Source organism: Anoplopoma fimbria, chromosome 13 (genome assembly GCF_027596085.1).
Source record: "Anoplopoma fimbria isolate UVic2021 breed Golden Eagle Sablefish chromosome 13, Afim_UVic_2022, whole genome shotgun sequence".
In the NCBI taxonomy this organism is placed as follows: domain Eukaryota; kingdom Metazoa; phylum Chordata; class Actinopteri; order Perciformes; family Anoplopomatidae; genus Anoplopoma; species Anoplopoma fimbria.
The window spans coordinates 25,148,464-25,164,353 of record NC_072461.1 but is presented as its reverse complement, the minus strand read 5'-3'; the positions used below and the strand labels follow the sequence as shown (position 1 = coordinate 25,164,353).

The 15,890-nt window shown below is 39.0% G+C and overlaps 1 protein-coding gene across 1 annotated transcript in view; it reads left to right on the top strand.

Moving 5' to 3' along the window:
- The window catches only part of slc4a4a (solute carrier family 4 member 4a), a 57,343-nt gene that overhangs the window by 20,576 nt on the left and 20,877 nt on the right, over positions 1–15,890 (top strand). Inside the window, exons 4-7 of the mRNA XM_054610855.1 lie at positions 3,582–3,717; positions 6,447–6,607; positions 8,183–8,335; positions 11,833–11,909. Of these exons, the coding sequence (XP_054466830.1) occupies positions 3,582–3,717; positions 6,447–6,607; positions 8,183–8,335; positions 11,833–11,909 (527 nt within the window). The remainder of the gene's footprint in view (positions 1–3,581; positions 3,718–6,446; positions 6,608–8,182; positions 8,336–11,832; positions 11,910–15,890) is intronic.

Here is a 15,890-nt window from a genome sequence, read left to right as displayed (position 1 = left end):
CATTGATTTTATAAGGATGAAAACAAAATTAGTATTTGTGGATTGTTTTATATGCTCTTTAGAAAGAAGACACCTGACTTCCCTGCTTTTACTGTACCTGTTTACCACTTACTTTTGTTTAAATGGACGCACATTTAAGGAGCCCAGCAGCACGTGAGCCTGCATCCCTGAGGCTCGGACCCCGTCCTTGCACGGCTCACTATTGTTTGTATGCAGTTTTGGCCATATAGGTATTTAAAGCTTGTTTGAACTGTTTACTGTAATCAGCGTAAATCGCAGTGGATACGGAGCGTCAGCTAAACGAGTGAAACGCACATGTAAATTATTCCACCCGAGGTGTTATTAAACAAGCTGCGGTGACTTAAGCTAGTTGCAGCTTGTGGTAATGTGTGTGTGTTTGTGTGTGTGTGTATATGTGTGTGCCAGCAGACCGTCAGTTTCTCCCCCCACCTAGTAATCTCACAGCTGCTTGTCTGGCCCGTACCTGCTGCTGCTGTTGTTATGGTGTTGCGAAATACACAATAAGGGTAAACTGCAAGCTTTCATCTCTTTTACTGTTTGACCACCTACTGCTGACCGAATGAATGAATGACTGACTCAATGTGGTGGGTGATGTGATGTCAAGCGTGGTGTGTATGACTAAATAAATGTCTAAATTTCACTTGCAAAGGAGAGTCCAGTCAAGTACTCAACACTGGATTATTGTATTTCCTCTGTGATGCAGACGTTTGAATTAATTCTTCATTTAAGGGCAGGATGGCACAGAGAATTTCTCTTTTCACCAGGTGGACTGTCACTCTGCCAGGGCCTGCTATACATTCATTTGCCCTGGGTTTCTAGTCTAAGATAAGGAGTCCAAGGACTTCGCTCCCTCTAAGGCTCAGAGGGTGCGAAGTCCTTGGACTCCTTGGATGTTGTACATTTTAAACTTAAATGGATCAAATCTGGCGCACTTTGAGAGAAAAATGAAGAGACTAGATCTATGAAGAACTTTGTGCTCAAGAATGCAATTTAATCATAGACACATTTGTTGTATAGACACAGCAAAAATATCACACTGACAAAGCATGGTTAACATGAAGGGGGTTCGTGTTTTAAGACGGGTCAGGTTCAGGCATCGCTGCAGGGTTGACAGGAAGTAAGGGCACAGCGATCACTGACTCCACGGTCCTGGAAAGCAGCAATGTCTCTCCAAGAGCCACCTTCATTCTAGGCCTTTCCATGCCAACCTAGAGCTGGTCTGCGTAGACTCAAAGTTGAGATAATGTCGGTTCATTATGAAACTGTTGTGGAACAAATTAGACCACAATCGAGGTAATTAATGAGAAACTATGACATATTCAATATCTATAGTCAACTCTCCAGTGCCCCAGTAATAGCAAGCTGTTATGTAATCAGATCAGCCAGCTGGCACACACACACATTCATGCCTCTGTGCTTGTGAGGACCCTCTATGACATAATACATTCCTTAACACTGACCTCAACCACATGCCCATACTTTAACCCAAAGTTAATTCTAACCCCAAATCGAAAATCAAATTTTAGACCTCACAAAATGTCCTCTTTTCTTAAAAAAAAAGCCTAAAACTCAAAGTGGACCTCACAAAGATAGGATGCACAACAGCAGGATAAACGGCACATTGCTGATTTTCCACATATATTCTAGCAGGTTTAGCTGTAACACGACATTTAAGACAATTGCAGCTAACTCTACTGTACAATGGGTATATTTTGTGCAAAAATTTGGCCTTTTATAATTACCATTGGTTCTTCAAGTTTGGTGACTTAATGCAATTCTCAGCATGACTTCACCCAACTAAACCTAAGACGAGGCTCAATCATCAAGAAAACACCTTTGCAGCTGTCCTGAATCTGGTTGCTCCAGCTCTTCAAAAGTCCAAAAATAAGCCTAGTTCTAACGTTAAGAGTTTATTAATACTAAATAGTAACACCCACTAACTCCCAAGTGTAACTGTTGCGTAGCTCAATGAACCAACTGACTTGCTAAGACTAAAGAGTATAGGATATCATGAATACAGTTTACAAATCTGACCTAAATCTGCAACCTGATTTACTTAATCACTAGATTGAAACCAGCTAGTAGTTACTAAGCACTTACTAAGCGATTTGAAAGTTAGTAATGGATTTGTAAATAACTTGTGCAACCCAATCTAGGGCCTTTCAATGGAGATGGACTTTATGAATGGACTTGCGTTTATATAGCGATATACAATACAATTCTCTGCATTTGACCCATCCCGGAGGAGCAGTGGGCTGCTAAGAAGAAGCACCCGGGGAGCAACTTGGGGTTAGGTGTCTTGCTCAGGGACACCTCGGCATGTTGACTCAAGAGGGGTTTGAACCACTAACTTTGTGGTTACGGGACACGCGCTCTACCTCGTGAGCCACAGCACATCTTACAGATAGTAAGATAAGATAAGAGATTTACTGTAAAAATGTATATTGGCTATCCTTTGATACATGAAGAATGTTGGAGGCACAGTAAAATGTTTTTAATCATATATATTTTTTTGAATAATTAACATTCATTTCACATTAATCTCAAGCATGCAGCATGTGCACAGGAGATTCTGTCACACATTAGCAGTCTGATTCCTCGAGCAGAGATTCAGTCGTTTCATTTATGTGAGCCTTTTCCGTAAACGAGCTGTAGCTCTAATGATGCCAGCATGGGCACGTCTTGTGTGGCTGTTTGCTGATGACAATAATCTTTGTGTACAGTTCTCTACATGAATTAGTGAAAAGGGGCTGGTTACTGTTTCCCTCTCCATTGAAAGTTCAACTATTGTCTCCACTTGGAACGCACTACGACAGTGCCGAACGTTTTCAACACGTTTGATTAGCAACAAAAAGTATTATCTGTAAATCAATCCTGTTGAAATTCTGTTTTAGTTGCTCTCTAAATATATTTAAATGAGAAGACAAGGGGAAGGAAAGCCAAGCCTCTGCTAAAGAATAGGACAGCTTGTGGACCATTTCCTAATTGTTAATGAGGGGCTCCAGGGCAGCTTGCCAAGGCTGGAGGGCCAATGGCGAAGGCCTGTTTGAACAGCGAAGGGGGGGCCGGAGAGGGAGAAGGGGCTAGCTGTGGGGACACTGTCACTGAGGGGACCCCTAAATCCCCATCGGCCCCCTCCTACCTGGTCCTCAAAGTGCTGGAGCAGGCAGCTGAGAGCGGCTGTCACTTCCACCCGAGACTTTAATGAGGGTCTAGCTGCTGCTTCGGGGACTCTGGTGAGCTTGTGGAGCTCGCCGACCACTATCTGAGGAGCAAACCCAAATCAGCTGATTTGGGAGAGTAAAGGGGGGGCGGGGCGGGGTGGGTCACTGAGATTTTAAAGATGTCCAACAACAACAATAACCAAGAGGAGAAGGAGGAAAAGGAAGAGGACACGGAGGAGAAAGTAGAGGAGGTCATGGTGAAAATCCCACCGCCTCCACCTCCACCTGAGGTCAACGGGAAGGCGCCGGCTGAGGAGGAGAAGCCGGTGCCCAAACCCATACCCAACGGGCACCATTGCCAGCCTATGAACCGCAGTATTTTTCCTCTCTCCGCAGTCTCGCCGGCGGCCGAGAGGATCCGCTTCATCCTCGGCGAGGAGGATGACGGCCCTGCGCCGCCTCAACTCTTCACGGAGTTGGACGAGCTGCTGTCGGTGGATGGACAGGAGATGGAGTGGAAGGAGACGGCCAGGTAAGGAACCTCGGTCCCAGACTTGGGGCCTCCTGTATGTGCACCTACAGCTGTAATGAAGTTTAGAAACCTTCTCTTTTGACTTTTATTCAATTTGTGAAAACATGTAACACAGTTGAAAAGTCATCTACAAATCAAAGTTTCTTGCTCTTGAAGTTGCTTAAAGTTCACCTCAAAAACTGTCTAATTGAATTCTTTAGGTTTTAGTTCTAAACAGCCATCCCAAAGTAAACTACCTAATCAAACATTTGTAAACTTCAACCATTTGTCAGTCTCAAATCAGTTCTTCTAACATCAGAGAGTTTGCCGTGCATTGAATTTGGAGCAGCCTAAAAAAAGGGAGCTCAGAGGGTTTCACAGGTCTCTCTTGTGTGGCCCACTTGTGGGATGGGATGGGATAGAGATGGGCTGATTGTTTATACGTCATTAGCGTTGGATGAGTGAAGCTCTCTCAGGGGGAAACTGGATCCCTGGGCTGCTGTTTGAGGCTCCAAAAGAGTTGATCTGTTATCATAACCTCTGACCAATTGTACCGCAGATAGAAGTTGCATTTTGCTTCACTGTTGGTCATTTGCAGAGGAACTCCTCTGAAGAACTCTGCTGTCAAAGTCTTTCAGTATTCTTAAATAAGTGCCTTCACTTTTATTCAGGAAGGTTTTTTTTTTTGGTTTTTTTAAAGCCAAGTTCTGATGATGCAGTTGTCCAGCTTCTGATGCACCCAGGAAATTGATATCAGATTGGTGGAGAATGAGCACAGATGGGCTTTGACTGAGTCATGTCAAAATTCAAAAGGTGTCACTATAGCTTGACAGGTTAACCTGTATAAACCTGTAAGTCAATATGCAAATTAAATGAGAATGAGGGCTTTGGAATTATGTTTCATGTTAACCATTTGGAAAAAAACACCTAATTAACACAACAAGGTACAAAGTGTCCTTCTCTAAATATACAATATGTTAATATACAAGGAAACAAACCTGTGTTTACTCAGTAAGAACAAATCCAAAAAAAAAATCAAAAATCAAACGGGAACAAAGATCTCAATAAAATAAGGTATAAAGATTTTTCTTTTCATAAGGGCAGAGTTCTCAGCAGTGCCCCACAATAAAATAAGAATGATATAATACAAGAGGCTCTGCAGGGTTAAAAAGGTTAGAAAGAGGACTACAGTTCCAGACCCTTAAAAAAGTGATTTTGTTTTTACAAAAGGTGAAATAAATCAGTCCTGCATCTTTAATGTCAGACTTATTATTCTGCTGATTACTGCAGAGATTAAGACTCCATCCAAAGTCTCACCAAGTGCTCTCAGCGGACCCCAGAATGAATAAAAGATCTCACAAGTGCTGGGTAGTGCTGGCTGTCTGCCAAGTGCTATTTTGGCAGCCAAAACTGGCCAAATAAACCCCTGGTATAGAAACAAGTTCTCAGTACCAGGTCAGTTTCTCATCTCTCTGACTCTGAGAGAGAGGGAGTGATTAAAAAGATACATGAGGAAAATAGAAATTAAAACACTGCCTCTGAATTTAAAAAGAATCCTTTTTCTCTTAACCATTAACAAAACAAAGAACTGAATTTTCTCACTATGTCACCCTGGCACTTGATGTGACTTTGGCAGCTTTGCAGTGAGAGTATTAAAGAAGTAATACAAGGGAGATTTTGTTCAACCATTTACTCGACCAAATTGGACACAACTGACAGTTTATCGCCAGTTTCACAATGATGTGCCGTTTATTTATTTTTTTAAACCACTTTTCCCACACTAGGACCCATATAATTCAGATTCACTTTTATTGATCACCAGGGGGTAAAATTCTGTTTTTGCAGCGGTACATGGACAGAAATTAATACTAGGTATAGAAAGTAATATAATTAAAATAATATGAGGTACATAAACTAAAATAAGAATATAATTACAATAGAAACTAAACACTATGGATTTGGAGACAGAAAACAATATGTAACATATCAACATAACATAGTATAGTATGGTACATGAGACACAGTATAGGTGTAGTACTGTAGTTATATAATACCATAATATGTAGTGTAATACAACAATATAACATAGTATGTGGTATAATATAGTGTAAGGTATAACACAAAACAATATATAGTTGACAATATAACATTTGGTGTAAGTGTGGTACAGCAATATAACAATAAAAGTTGAGTAGAATATCAAATATATACTATAGTATCATATATATATATATATATATATATATATATATATATATATTTATAGTGTATGGTATATGATGTGTAACAAGTATGTCAACAGTATTTCAAGGTATTTAATCAGTCCAGCAGAGAGATGATGGAGATGTGAGGTGAGTGTACAAGATCATTTGAGTTGTTTTCTGGTTTCTTTTGTACAAAACTTGCTCTTAGATTTGTGATGCAGCCGCAAAACCTCTACTGTATATGAACATAAAACACATACACACAGTCTGTGTATTGTCATATGCTGGTAAACTCAGTCAATATACAAACTATATTTGTATATTGACTTCTTGGCATGTTGCCATTGTTTGATCCTGTAATATAACATGGATGTCTCAAGGCACAAAAAAATGCACTTCCATATATTGTAAGTACTTACAAGTGGCATAAAAAACATTAATATCAAACTCCTTTTTTAAAATGTTTACATGTTCTGTTATCGCCTGTAGCTGTCCTGAGTTCCCAGTTCAAACCACTCCGTGTTCTCCCGTTTTTCATCCCTCCAGGTGGATCAAGTTTGAGGAGAAGGTGGAGAAAGGAGGAGAACGCTGGAGTAAACCCCACGTGGCCACGCTGTCCTTACACAGCCTGTTTGAGCTGCGGACGTGCATAGAGAAAGGCACCATCATGCTGGACCTGGAAGCTTCCACTCTACCTCAGGTTGTCGGTAAGTTCAGATTAGTGTAAGTAAGTAAGTACGACTTCGATCTGCTCTGTGACGTTTCACTTTATGCAGAGCTGCTCTGTAGGGCTGCGTGCAGGTTTATGGGTTGATGCACATCACACACACACACACACACACGCAGGTCTCAGAGGCTCTCTTCCTTCCTCTTCTTTAGTTTAAGAAAAGCAAAAGGTCACTGCTCCGAGTCAAGTCCGTACCAGTACTGTACTTTGTATGAGAACGCTGGCGGGGCTCACATAGGAGCTTGCAAATGGTCACATAAAAAACTTCCCAATTCGAGGGGGCAGCCAACTCTCCTCGTTTTTTGTCTGCATGAGGGAGCAGGAGGAAGAGTTACCACTACGAGTGATTAATGTGAAGTAATTGAGTGTGCTGCATGCGCTGTACAGGCCGAGCGGAGCTGGGCCTCTTGCTTTGAGGCCGGCCGACTTGACTGATGGGCCATTAGCGGCACTACCCCTCCACAAAGAAGAGAAACTCCCCGAGGCTGCTATCTGTCGGCATTCAGGCTTCTGACCTTCTCTTTTTTTTTTTTTTTTTTTTGTTAAATAGGCAAGACCTTTTGATTGAGCCGTTACATGATGCCATGAAGACTTTCATTAAGGAGCATTGCAGTCTGGGTGGCAAGAATGAGGAGACTACTTATGTCGACTCAATTAGTTGTTACCAAATTAATGCCGTTGGGTTAAATGCTGACGGATGGGTTAGTGTGTCAATCACACGGAGAATGAAAATATCATATGAAAGAAAATGTATTTTGGGCAGCATGCATGTTTCACAAAACATTTGCTTTTAGTTTATTTATTATTTGAATTGTTCAGTATTGAACTTTAGAAAATGTTGTTTTTGTCTCCAATTACTTGATGAATTCATGTAACAATGTAGTTAAAGGTACAATGAGTAGGCAGAGGACAGAGTATCTGCAGATACAGACACCGCCACTAACTTCTAGTGGGTCATAAGTGATGATTGAGAGGGACTATTTTATCTATGCATTGTTTTTAAGAGAAAATCCTGCTCATTGTGCCTCCTAAGCTGGAAAACAATTGGTTAAGTCACAGAAAACTTTCTGACAATTCTGATTAAATTATAAAATTTTCTGTTTTGCATATAAAGTAAAGATTTTAAGTTGACATTGAGGCAAAAAAATGTCACTGAAGTTGAATACATTTGGGTTTTTAACTTTTGTTCCGACAAAATGTGCATCGTATTGTATGGATTCTCAAAAACGGCCAAGATTTGTGTCTCTGATTGCACAAAAGCCGTTGTAAGATGTTTGATGTTACAGAGACTTTTTGTTTATGCCGGTGTGTTCTTCATACCATGGATTTCCTTAATTAGATTAAGAAAATTACAATGTATCTCCTTGCTTACAGTATTGCAGTACATTGACCCCTGTATCATGATATGCATTGTATGGCTAGATTCTTGCCAATAAGCTGCCCTAATAGTATAGCTTGTCAAGTCTTAGTTCGGTGTGGTTTCACTTAAAAAAACAGAAATCATCTTCCCTCAAAATGTTCTTTCCCTCCCCTCTCTTTCTCTCTGCACCTCCAGAGTTGATCACTGACAACCAGATAGAGATCGGCCAGCTGAAACCAGAACTGAAGGACAAGGTGATGTACACGTTGCTACGGAGACATCGTCACCAGACCAAGAAGTCCAACCTGCGCTCTCTGGCTGACATCGGCAAGACGGTCTCCAGTGCAAGTAGGCTGTTTTCCAACCAGGAAAACGGTAATACTGATGCCAGTTTGCTGCAGTCTTTATTTTTTAAATGATATAAAGAAAAAACTCAATCGGCTTTTTACTCTTTAATAGGTTTAGCTGTACATACCTGAATTACTGGGTTTAAATTAGATTTTTTTGTAACCTCAAGTCTTGAATTGAGGTGTGAAGTGAGTTTTGAGGGCAGAGGGAAAAACCACAGTGTGAGATAAAGGACACACTGCTGCCCTCTGCATGAACCCACTAATGTGGCACTTATTACTCCTAAATAAGTACCAGATTATCCTAAATGGTTTAATTGGAGACCTTACCATGAATATAGGACCTTATACTATATTTTGAAGGCGTTCACACAAAAAAAACCTACACAAAGTGCGAATATAGTACTACTACTGACTCACTTAACATTCAACTAAGTTAGTAGATGTCTTTTACTAAATCTTCACAATCATTTGGTGTAATCACTCTAACAACACATTTAATATACTCACTGGGGGTAACTGTACTAATGCATAACATTTAATTGATCATCACCTGTATGAGCAGGTGGAGCTAATTTCAAATCGACTCCAGTGGTAAATTTCCACACTGATTAATTGAGTCCAGTGCATGAATTTATGACACTAGGTGAGAGAAGTCCAAGGCCATGTGAGATCATAAAACTCATCGGGTACTTTGATAGGATATGACTAATTTATATGACTAAGTTGATTATAATTTACAGCAATCAGAATCTCTGCAGTTGATGATAAAGTTTAATTTTCACTCCTTTTTAACTCATGTTTTAATTACAGTTGAATGTAACAACTCTTTTCATCTCACAGGACGGGCTGTCACTTTACTTCGCCGAGGGTTATCACCGCCAAAAAAATAATTCCTGCAAAAATGATAAAAGGATAAAAAAAACATGGCTTGATTGAAATAGATGCCACGTCTGCTTTATGATGCATTTAAAACCCATTGAAATGAATTCTGTTACAGTGAAATTGACATGAATTTATTAATATTTTCCTCAGTCGGCAGCACAGAGCTGCAAATATTAAACCTTATCAAACCTTATTAATCAGCAGCAAACAGAATATTCAATCAGTCGATCTGAAGCGGTGAGATTTAAAGTGACAGCCCTCATTCACAGATGTCTAACTGATGTTAACAACTCGTGTACGAGTCCTGTGATTGTAACATATTGAGTAACTGGATGTTTCACTGCGTTGACAACGTAATTAATCTGTTACCAGCCATGGGTCTTTGGAAAGTGGAGTTATTTATTACCTTCTTCTTATGGAAGCCATACAAAAAAGGAAAAAGCTCTCTGTTCAGGATTTGCTTTGTGTTCAAATGGAAACTCGGCACTTGAAAAGCCCTTATCAACATCACAGTTCTGATACAAAGCTGTCCTTGATAAACATTAATTGATAAAGTAAAGGATAAAGTACATCCTCAAGTTTATTAAAATACAATCTAACTCCAGTTGCAGAAATCCTGTCCAATGACCCATGGGTGCCTGATTTAATGACACCAATCCTCTTAATTTCTCTTCTGCACAGCTAATAAAAATATGCATCTTTTAACCACTTGATTTTAGTCTCCTAACAAATGTCTTACTTTGGCTCAGCGGGCTTTTCTATCATCTCTCCCTTCCATCTCTTTTTTTCCTCCTTTTCTTGCTGCCCTGGATTGGGTTTCGATAACCTGCTGCTGCCACTAAAAGCTCGTAGTCCTCTCGGGAACTCTGTGACTTGCCTGTCGGGTCACATTTCAATGGAGGACTTGCAGTCCCAAAGGAGTACCAGCATGGACTGGCTTAGTAAGTTCACTGGACCCGGTCTACGTTCACACTGCAGACCACCGATCAGTTCTGGTTGAATCACGGCTCGTTTTTGTTGTCACAGAAACACCAAACAAAAGGTTTATATTCGAGTTTTGAATCAGAATCAGAAGCTGTTTATTGCCAAGTACGTTACACATACATTTGGCGAGGTGATTGATTGGTGCGTAGAGTAAATAACAAACAGTGCAATAATAAAGACATCATTTAAAAATAGAAATATGAAAATATACAATAAAATATGTTAAACAAGTAAACTAATAAGAGTATTGTGTGAGGCATCTTTTAAAAAAAACCAAGTAGCTCTTATATTTAGCTTTTTTTTAAATTATCTCACTTTCCTTCATATGAATGAATCACTCAGACAATATACCAAGACACCAAACTATACCTTTCTGTGAAATGCTTCAGTATCTCACTTTGTTGCACACATCCAATCCATGTCGCTCAGACAGGAAATGGATTATGAGTGTCCAGCTTTTGTTGTTCAAAAACATCAGCTTAAGTGTCCATGTGCGTGAAACCCAGAACTGGAAAACTTTCATCTGCAGTTTGAACGTAGCCCTGAAAATGTCACCTGTCCCAATGTGTCTAGTGCAGTAGTAGTACTCGTTTATATGTGCTTTTTATAGTGTAGCATTCTAAAATAGTTTTTTTTCACCAAAACTTTACATTTGGCTTAAATTTATAATTGATCCCTTATGTATTTCCCTTAAATTTTGTATATTTTTTTCTTTATTACTGTATCTACTCTATAAGAGTACTACAATTTCATCATTTATACTGGCTGCATCATACTGACAAGCATGTTATTACCCACAATCCTTAGGGGGCAGACGTATGAAAGGATACAGTGGCATCAGAATTTGCTCTGGTTGAGATTGTTACCGCTCTTGATAACCTCTCTGACCCGCGACGGCTCCAGGACTGAAGTAAGGTCACGTTCTGCTGTCAGATCTCTGACGAGCTGAAAAAAAACGAAAGTCAGCAGAGCGTCAATCACATTCTGCTGTTCATCTGCACTTAGTGGACGACTTTGACGTGAAAGACGGACCCCTAGATGATTAGATATTCTCAATAGTAAAGCTTTTGATTATTTATACACATTATTATTATTATTATTTTTAATAAGTGAGCACCTCATTTGTCTTTCTAGCTAATTTCCCAAAGTGTAGAGAAAGATGTTTGTTGAATAATAAATGTCATTATTGTTGTAGAATAAAGTAGACGGAACACTATCGACATCATGTTTGAGTTTTTGGCGCTTTAGGGCATTAAATACTAAATATAAATGTTGGAAATGGTTGAACATGGAAACATGGTGCTGTACTTTATATTGATAATAGAAAATATTGTTGGTGCTTTACTTTCTAATTAGGAATTTTCAGCCTGGATATTATTGATTTAATAACTGATTTAAGATTTACAGCAGATTGTATGTAGACCAGTGACTGTCCCTTTTTAGTCAGTGAACATCTGAGTGGAAGATGTCTCTGGTTATTCTTTACGGCGCTGCTTGGGGAGCAAACTGTCTGGGCCACTGTCTTTTCTTGGGTCTCTGCCATCCTTTTTCCCAACATTCAGTTTTTGGATGAGTTTTCAGGTGAAACTGGTTTAACCTCATGGGGTTGATGTTTCTTTTTTTTTACAGATAGTCCCACCACAACTCACCGTAACCTGACCTCCAGCAGCATGAACGACATCTCTGACAAACCAGAAAAAGAACAGGTGAGTCAACCTGATGATTTAATAGTGGAAATATATCTTTCTTATCTTCAATTTGTCTCTAAATTGTTTTGCAGTTAACAGAGATTAATCAGCAAAACTCTGTGGGCAGTGCTAGAACATTTCACCTTGAAGTTGATGGGTTTCTGTAGGTGATTCTGTTTTTCTATGATGTTCCATTGGAAATTAAAAACGCAAAGCAAAACCGACAGAAAATATTTCATGAACTGTTTGTGTGAAAAATCTCAAAAGTTATTGTAAGAGTCAGATACACATTGGATAAATTGATCACTTATCAAATCATGACATTTTTTTTAGTGATTATCTTATCTTATCTTATCTTACCAATCAAGTAGTTTTTTTAGTTTCATTAACAACTATTTAACAAAAGGTTTAATAGCTCATCTGGAATGTCTTTTTCAAACTGAAAATCCAATGCAAAGTGATTCATTTTGAAAGTGCAAGGTGATGAGCATCAATCGTTTGAACAACAATCTACTTGAAATCTCGTTTGTTGTAAGCAAATTCACTTCAAAGCTAAACACGTTAGCCTGATGTAGCTTCATCTGCTCCAGATGTGCAGACATCGGCTGCTGTTTTCAGAGCAGAGCTAAGATTTTCTAAAGTACAATGTTCCAAACACGGCCGTCATCACTTGGCCTGCTGCAGCCAACTCTGTCCGGCTATATCCAAGTTGCTTATGTAATGTCTCCACTCAGTTTAGCAGTTTATTGAGAGCCTGTCAAAAATCTGCATAAACTTTTCCTTTAATGGTCAGTGTGGAGATTTTGTTACAGTGAAGAGGATGATTCTTTTAGGCCAAGAATCTATTTGTACAAGGAATAACACAAAGAGAAATTAATATTTAATCAATGATTAACTTACAATGGCAAGTTGCACACACATTTGTACTGTTCCAGTCACATTCCACCACAACTTTACGATTCACCTAGATAATCTGTCACACCTTGAGGAGATATCGGAGGGACTTTCTCTCTGTCTTTATCAATGAGTTTCCGACTTGATGTGAAGCCCCAGTCATGGTGTTTCAGAATGTGATGTTGAGGCATTTATTCAGAGTTCATGTTTCATTTTCCAGTCTGAGCAGATTTATGACTTTTTGAAAATTGATAGAGAATTAGGTCAGGCAGACCCAGCATGTCCTCCTGTGGGACAGGAGGAAAGGGACAACTGGACAGGAAGCACATCTTCTTAACTGAAGCTCTTCCACACCCACTCAGCCTATAAATACCACTCAGATGTTTCCCCTGTAGGCTTGAAACGCAGTGATCATTTCCATACTAGCCTGTTATCTCATTGCTCCAATGTTTGGACTTTCCACAAGACCAACATTGTATTATATACTTAAAAAACAATGTGTGTATTCAATGTTATCTTCAAGTTTTATAGGTCATTTATACAAAAGGCAAAAATGGAAAATGTGTTTTTCTTACACCATAAAGTACTGCGGTGGTTTTGGCTTCAAAGATTCAGTTACAAATATGTTGTCACATACCTCCAATGGCATTTAGTCATGCAGGTAGTTTTATTCTCCCAGGTTTTGAGACGTCCATCTTTGAGATCCGATAATGTTTGCCACTCCTATAGCTTCTACATAATGGAAGCGAAGGGCATTAAGTTCAACAACGACATATTAGTAGAAATTAAGTCCAATCGTCTTCTGAAAAACCAGTTTTCTTTGGCACTTCTTTTTTTCCTTGGAAAGCAAATGACATATTGGGATGGAGGCAAACATGTCAGACATATGCTCACACTTGGATAAATAGAACACCATGATGACATACTACTAGAGGCAAGTTAGAAAGTAGGTTTATTGGAATTTGGCTGAACAGACCCTTTAAGAAGGAGGCAGCACTGAGAAGTCCCTACAAAATGACGAAATGTTATTCAGAATTTTGCAAGTTTTTACGAGTAGATTTCATGTCTTAGATAATGGAGTTTGTGCCTCATGCCAGTTGAGAATCAACTGTGACCGGAACAGATTCACGTAGTTTACGGAGGTGGTGCGGTAAGGATTAGCGGTGATTGGACTCGGGTCAGGGTGTGCAGTTACGCAGGTTTAACTTCTCAATCATTTACAGACAAACCTCCTGCCAACAAGGCTCAACAGCCTCTTATGGGATCGGTTTGGATCCAGCCAGAAGAAGGTCACAGGTTTATGGGATTTCAGTCCTCAGAGGTTATTGGCAGCGATCCGGCCAGTGCATGATCTGGGTTTGGCGGGCATGATGACAAGTGTTAGGCAGCCATTAGGCAGCCATAGTTGGTTGGAACCAAAGAGGACAGAAAAATTGACAAAATAGGCCTCTTTACTAACAGTTTAATCTTACTTTATGTTATTTTAAAATGACGAAACTGCTCCCAGACTCATGTTTTACTCTTGAAGAAAAGACAAAGTTATTCAAACTGACTCTGGTGTAAAACATACTTGTATGTGACCATCCAGGACATGGAGTTGCTGTGATTCATCACTGGCTGTGTCTTAGGAAACGGTTCCCGCTGGCTCTTTGCTGTTTCGAAAAAAAGTTAATATATAACACAGTAGTTTTCCATGACAATCCTATCTAGGTGTTCTTTTTCTTTTGAAGTTTTATCTATTAATGAACTCAATCTGATCATAAACATGCCACTATTTTGTTTATCATTCGGAACATTTTATGAGGCTTATATGATTGTGTCATTAAAATGATATGTGATTAAAAGCGTGCAAAAACAGCTCCTGGATTGCAAAACAAAGAAAAGTGAAATAGAAGTGTATGGATGGACATGAATTGGCCTCTCAAGGGATTTTTGTTTCAAGATATGACAATTAAACAAATTTGAAACTAAAATCCTAAAGCATGACATCAACTTGTTTACCAATAATTTACTTTTCTCAGGGTGCGAAGCTCAGCTGATTTCAGAATTGTAAATTGTACTTACAAATTAGCTATCATTATAGCTAGCATTATATATGATATTATAGTTTAAAAAAATGGCCACAATGCTATAAAATAAAATGTGTTACCCTTGTTGGCCCACCGGTTTATGGTTTTGTTCAGTGCAATTTTGTTGCTTATTTTGGTGTATAATTGCTCATGTGCTTCTGTCTTCTGAGTCCAATTCTTAGACAGAGATATCTTTGCACCACATATTTATTCATGACATGGGGCACAAACCGTGTACGTAGTAATTTCTTTAAATATATATTTTTTCATATTTATGTTGAAATTCTAAATACATCCTTACATAAATCAATGAATGAAATGCTTCGACAAAAAAAAGAAAAAGAAATCGAGTATCTATGACTGTCGTAGGACTGCATTAATTGGAATGTAAATAATGGTCTGCCAGCCTATATTGGAGTCTTCTACAAGTAGGACTGCAATATTTGCAATTGTTTACGTTCAAATAATCATTTTGGGGAAGTGGCTTTGTAGGGAGGGCCTAAAGGGACGGGCTGTCAGCGTTGATGACTTCACTTTCTTGCTAGATTTAGCAACTTTTTGAGCTAGTGCTGCTAGCTACTTCCATTGGAAAAGAGTTGGGAACACTGGACTGAGTTTTTCAGTGGGATGCTTTTTAACATGTAGTTCTAGTTTTTCAAGATTACTAAACCTTGCTTTAATTAGTTATATCTTCCAACACGCCAATAAAATCAAACAAAACAAGAAAATCTTTCACAGAAACTTATATCATCAAGACGCCTTATGAGCAACATTTCATGAAGATTACAAATTCGATGCATTCCATCAAAATGTGTCCTTTTTAAAGTTTTCACACCAAGAACAGAAACACAAAAGTCTGAAAAGAAAAAGGGAAGTAAAACTATGGTTTATAAAATGTTCGGCTCCAACATAAATTAGAAGATCGGAAGGAAAGACATGTAATCACACTGGTATGTTTCTTTTGTTGCAACTGGAAAGCTGCTCTTTAAAGACACAATTGCAGGACTTTAGGACTTTAAAGGTAAAATGTTGAACC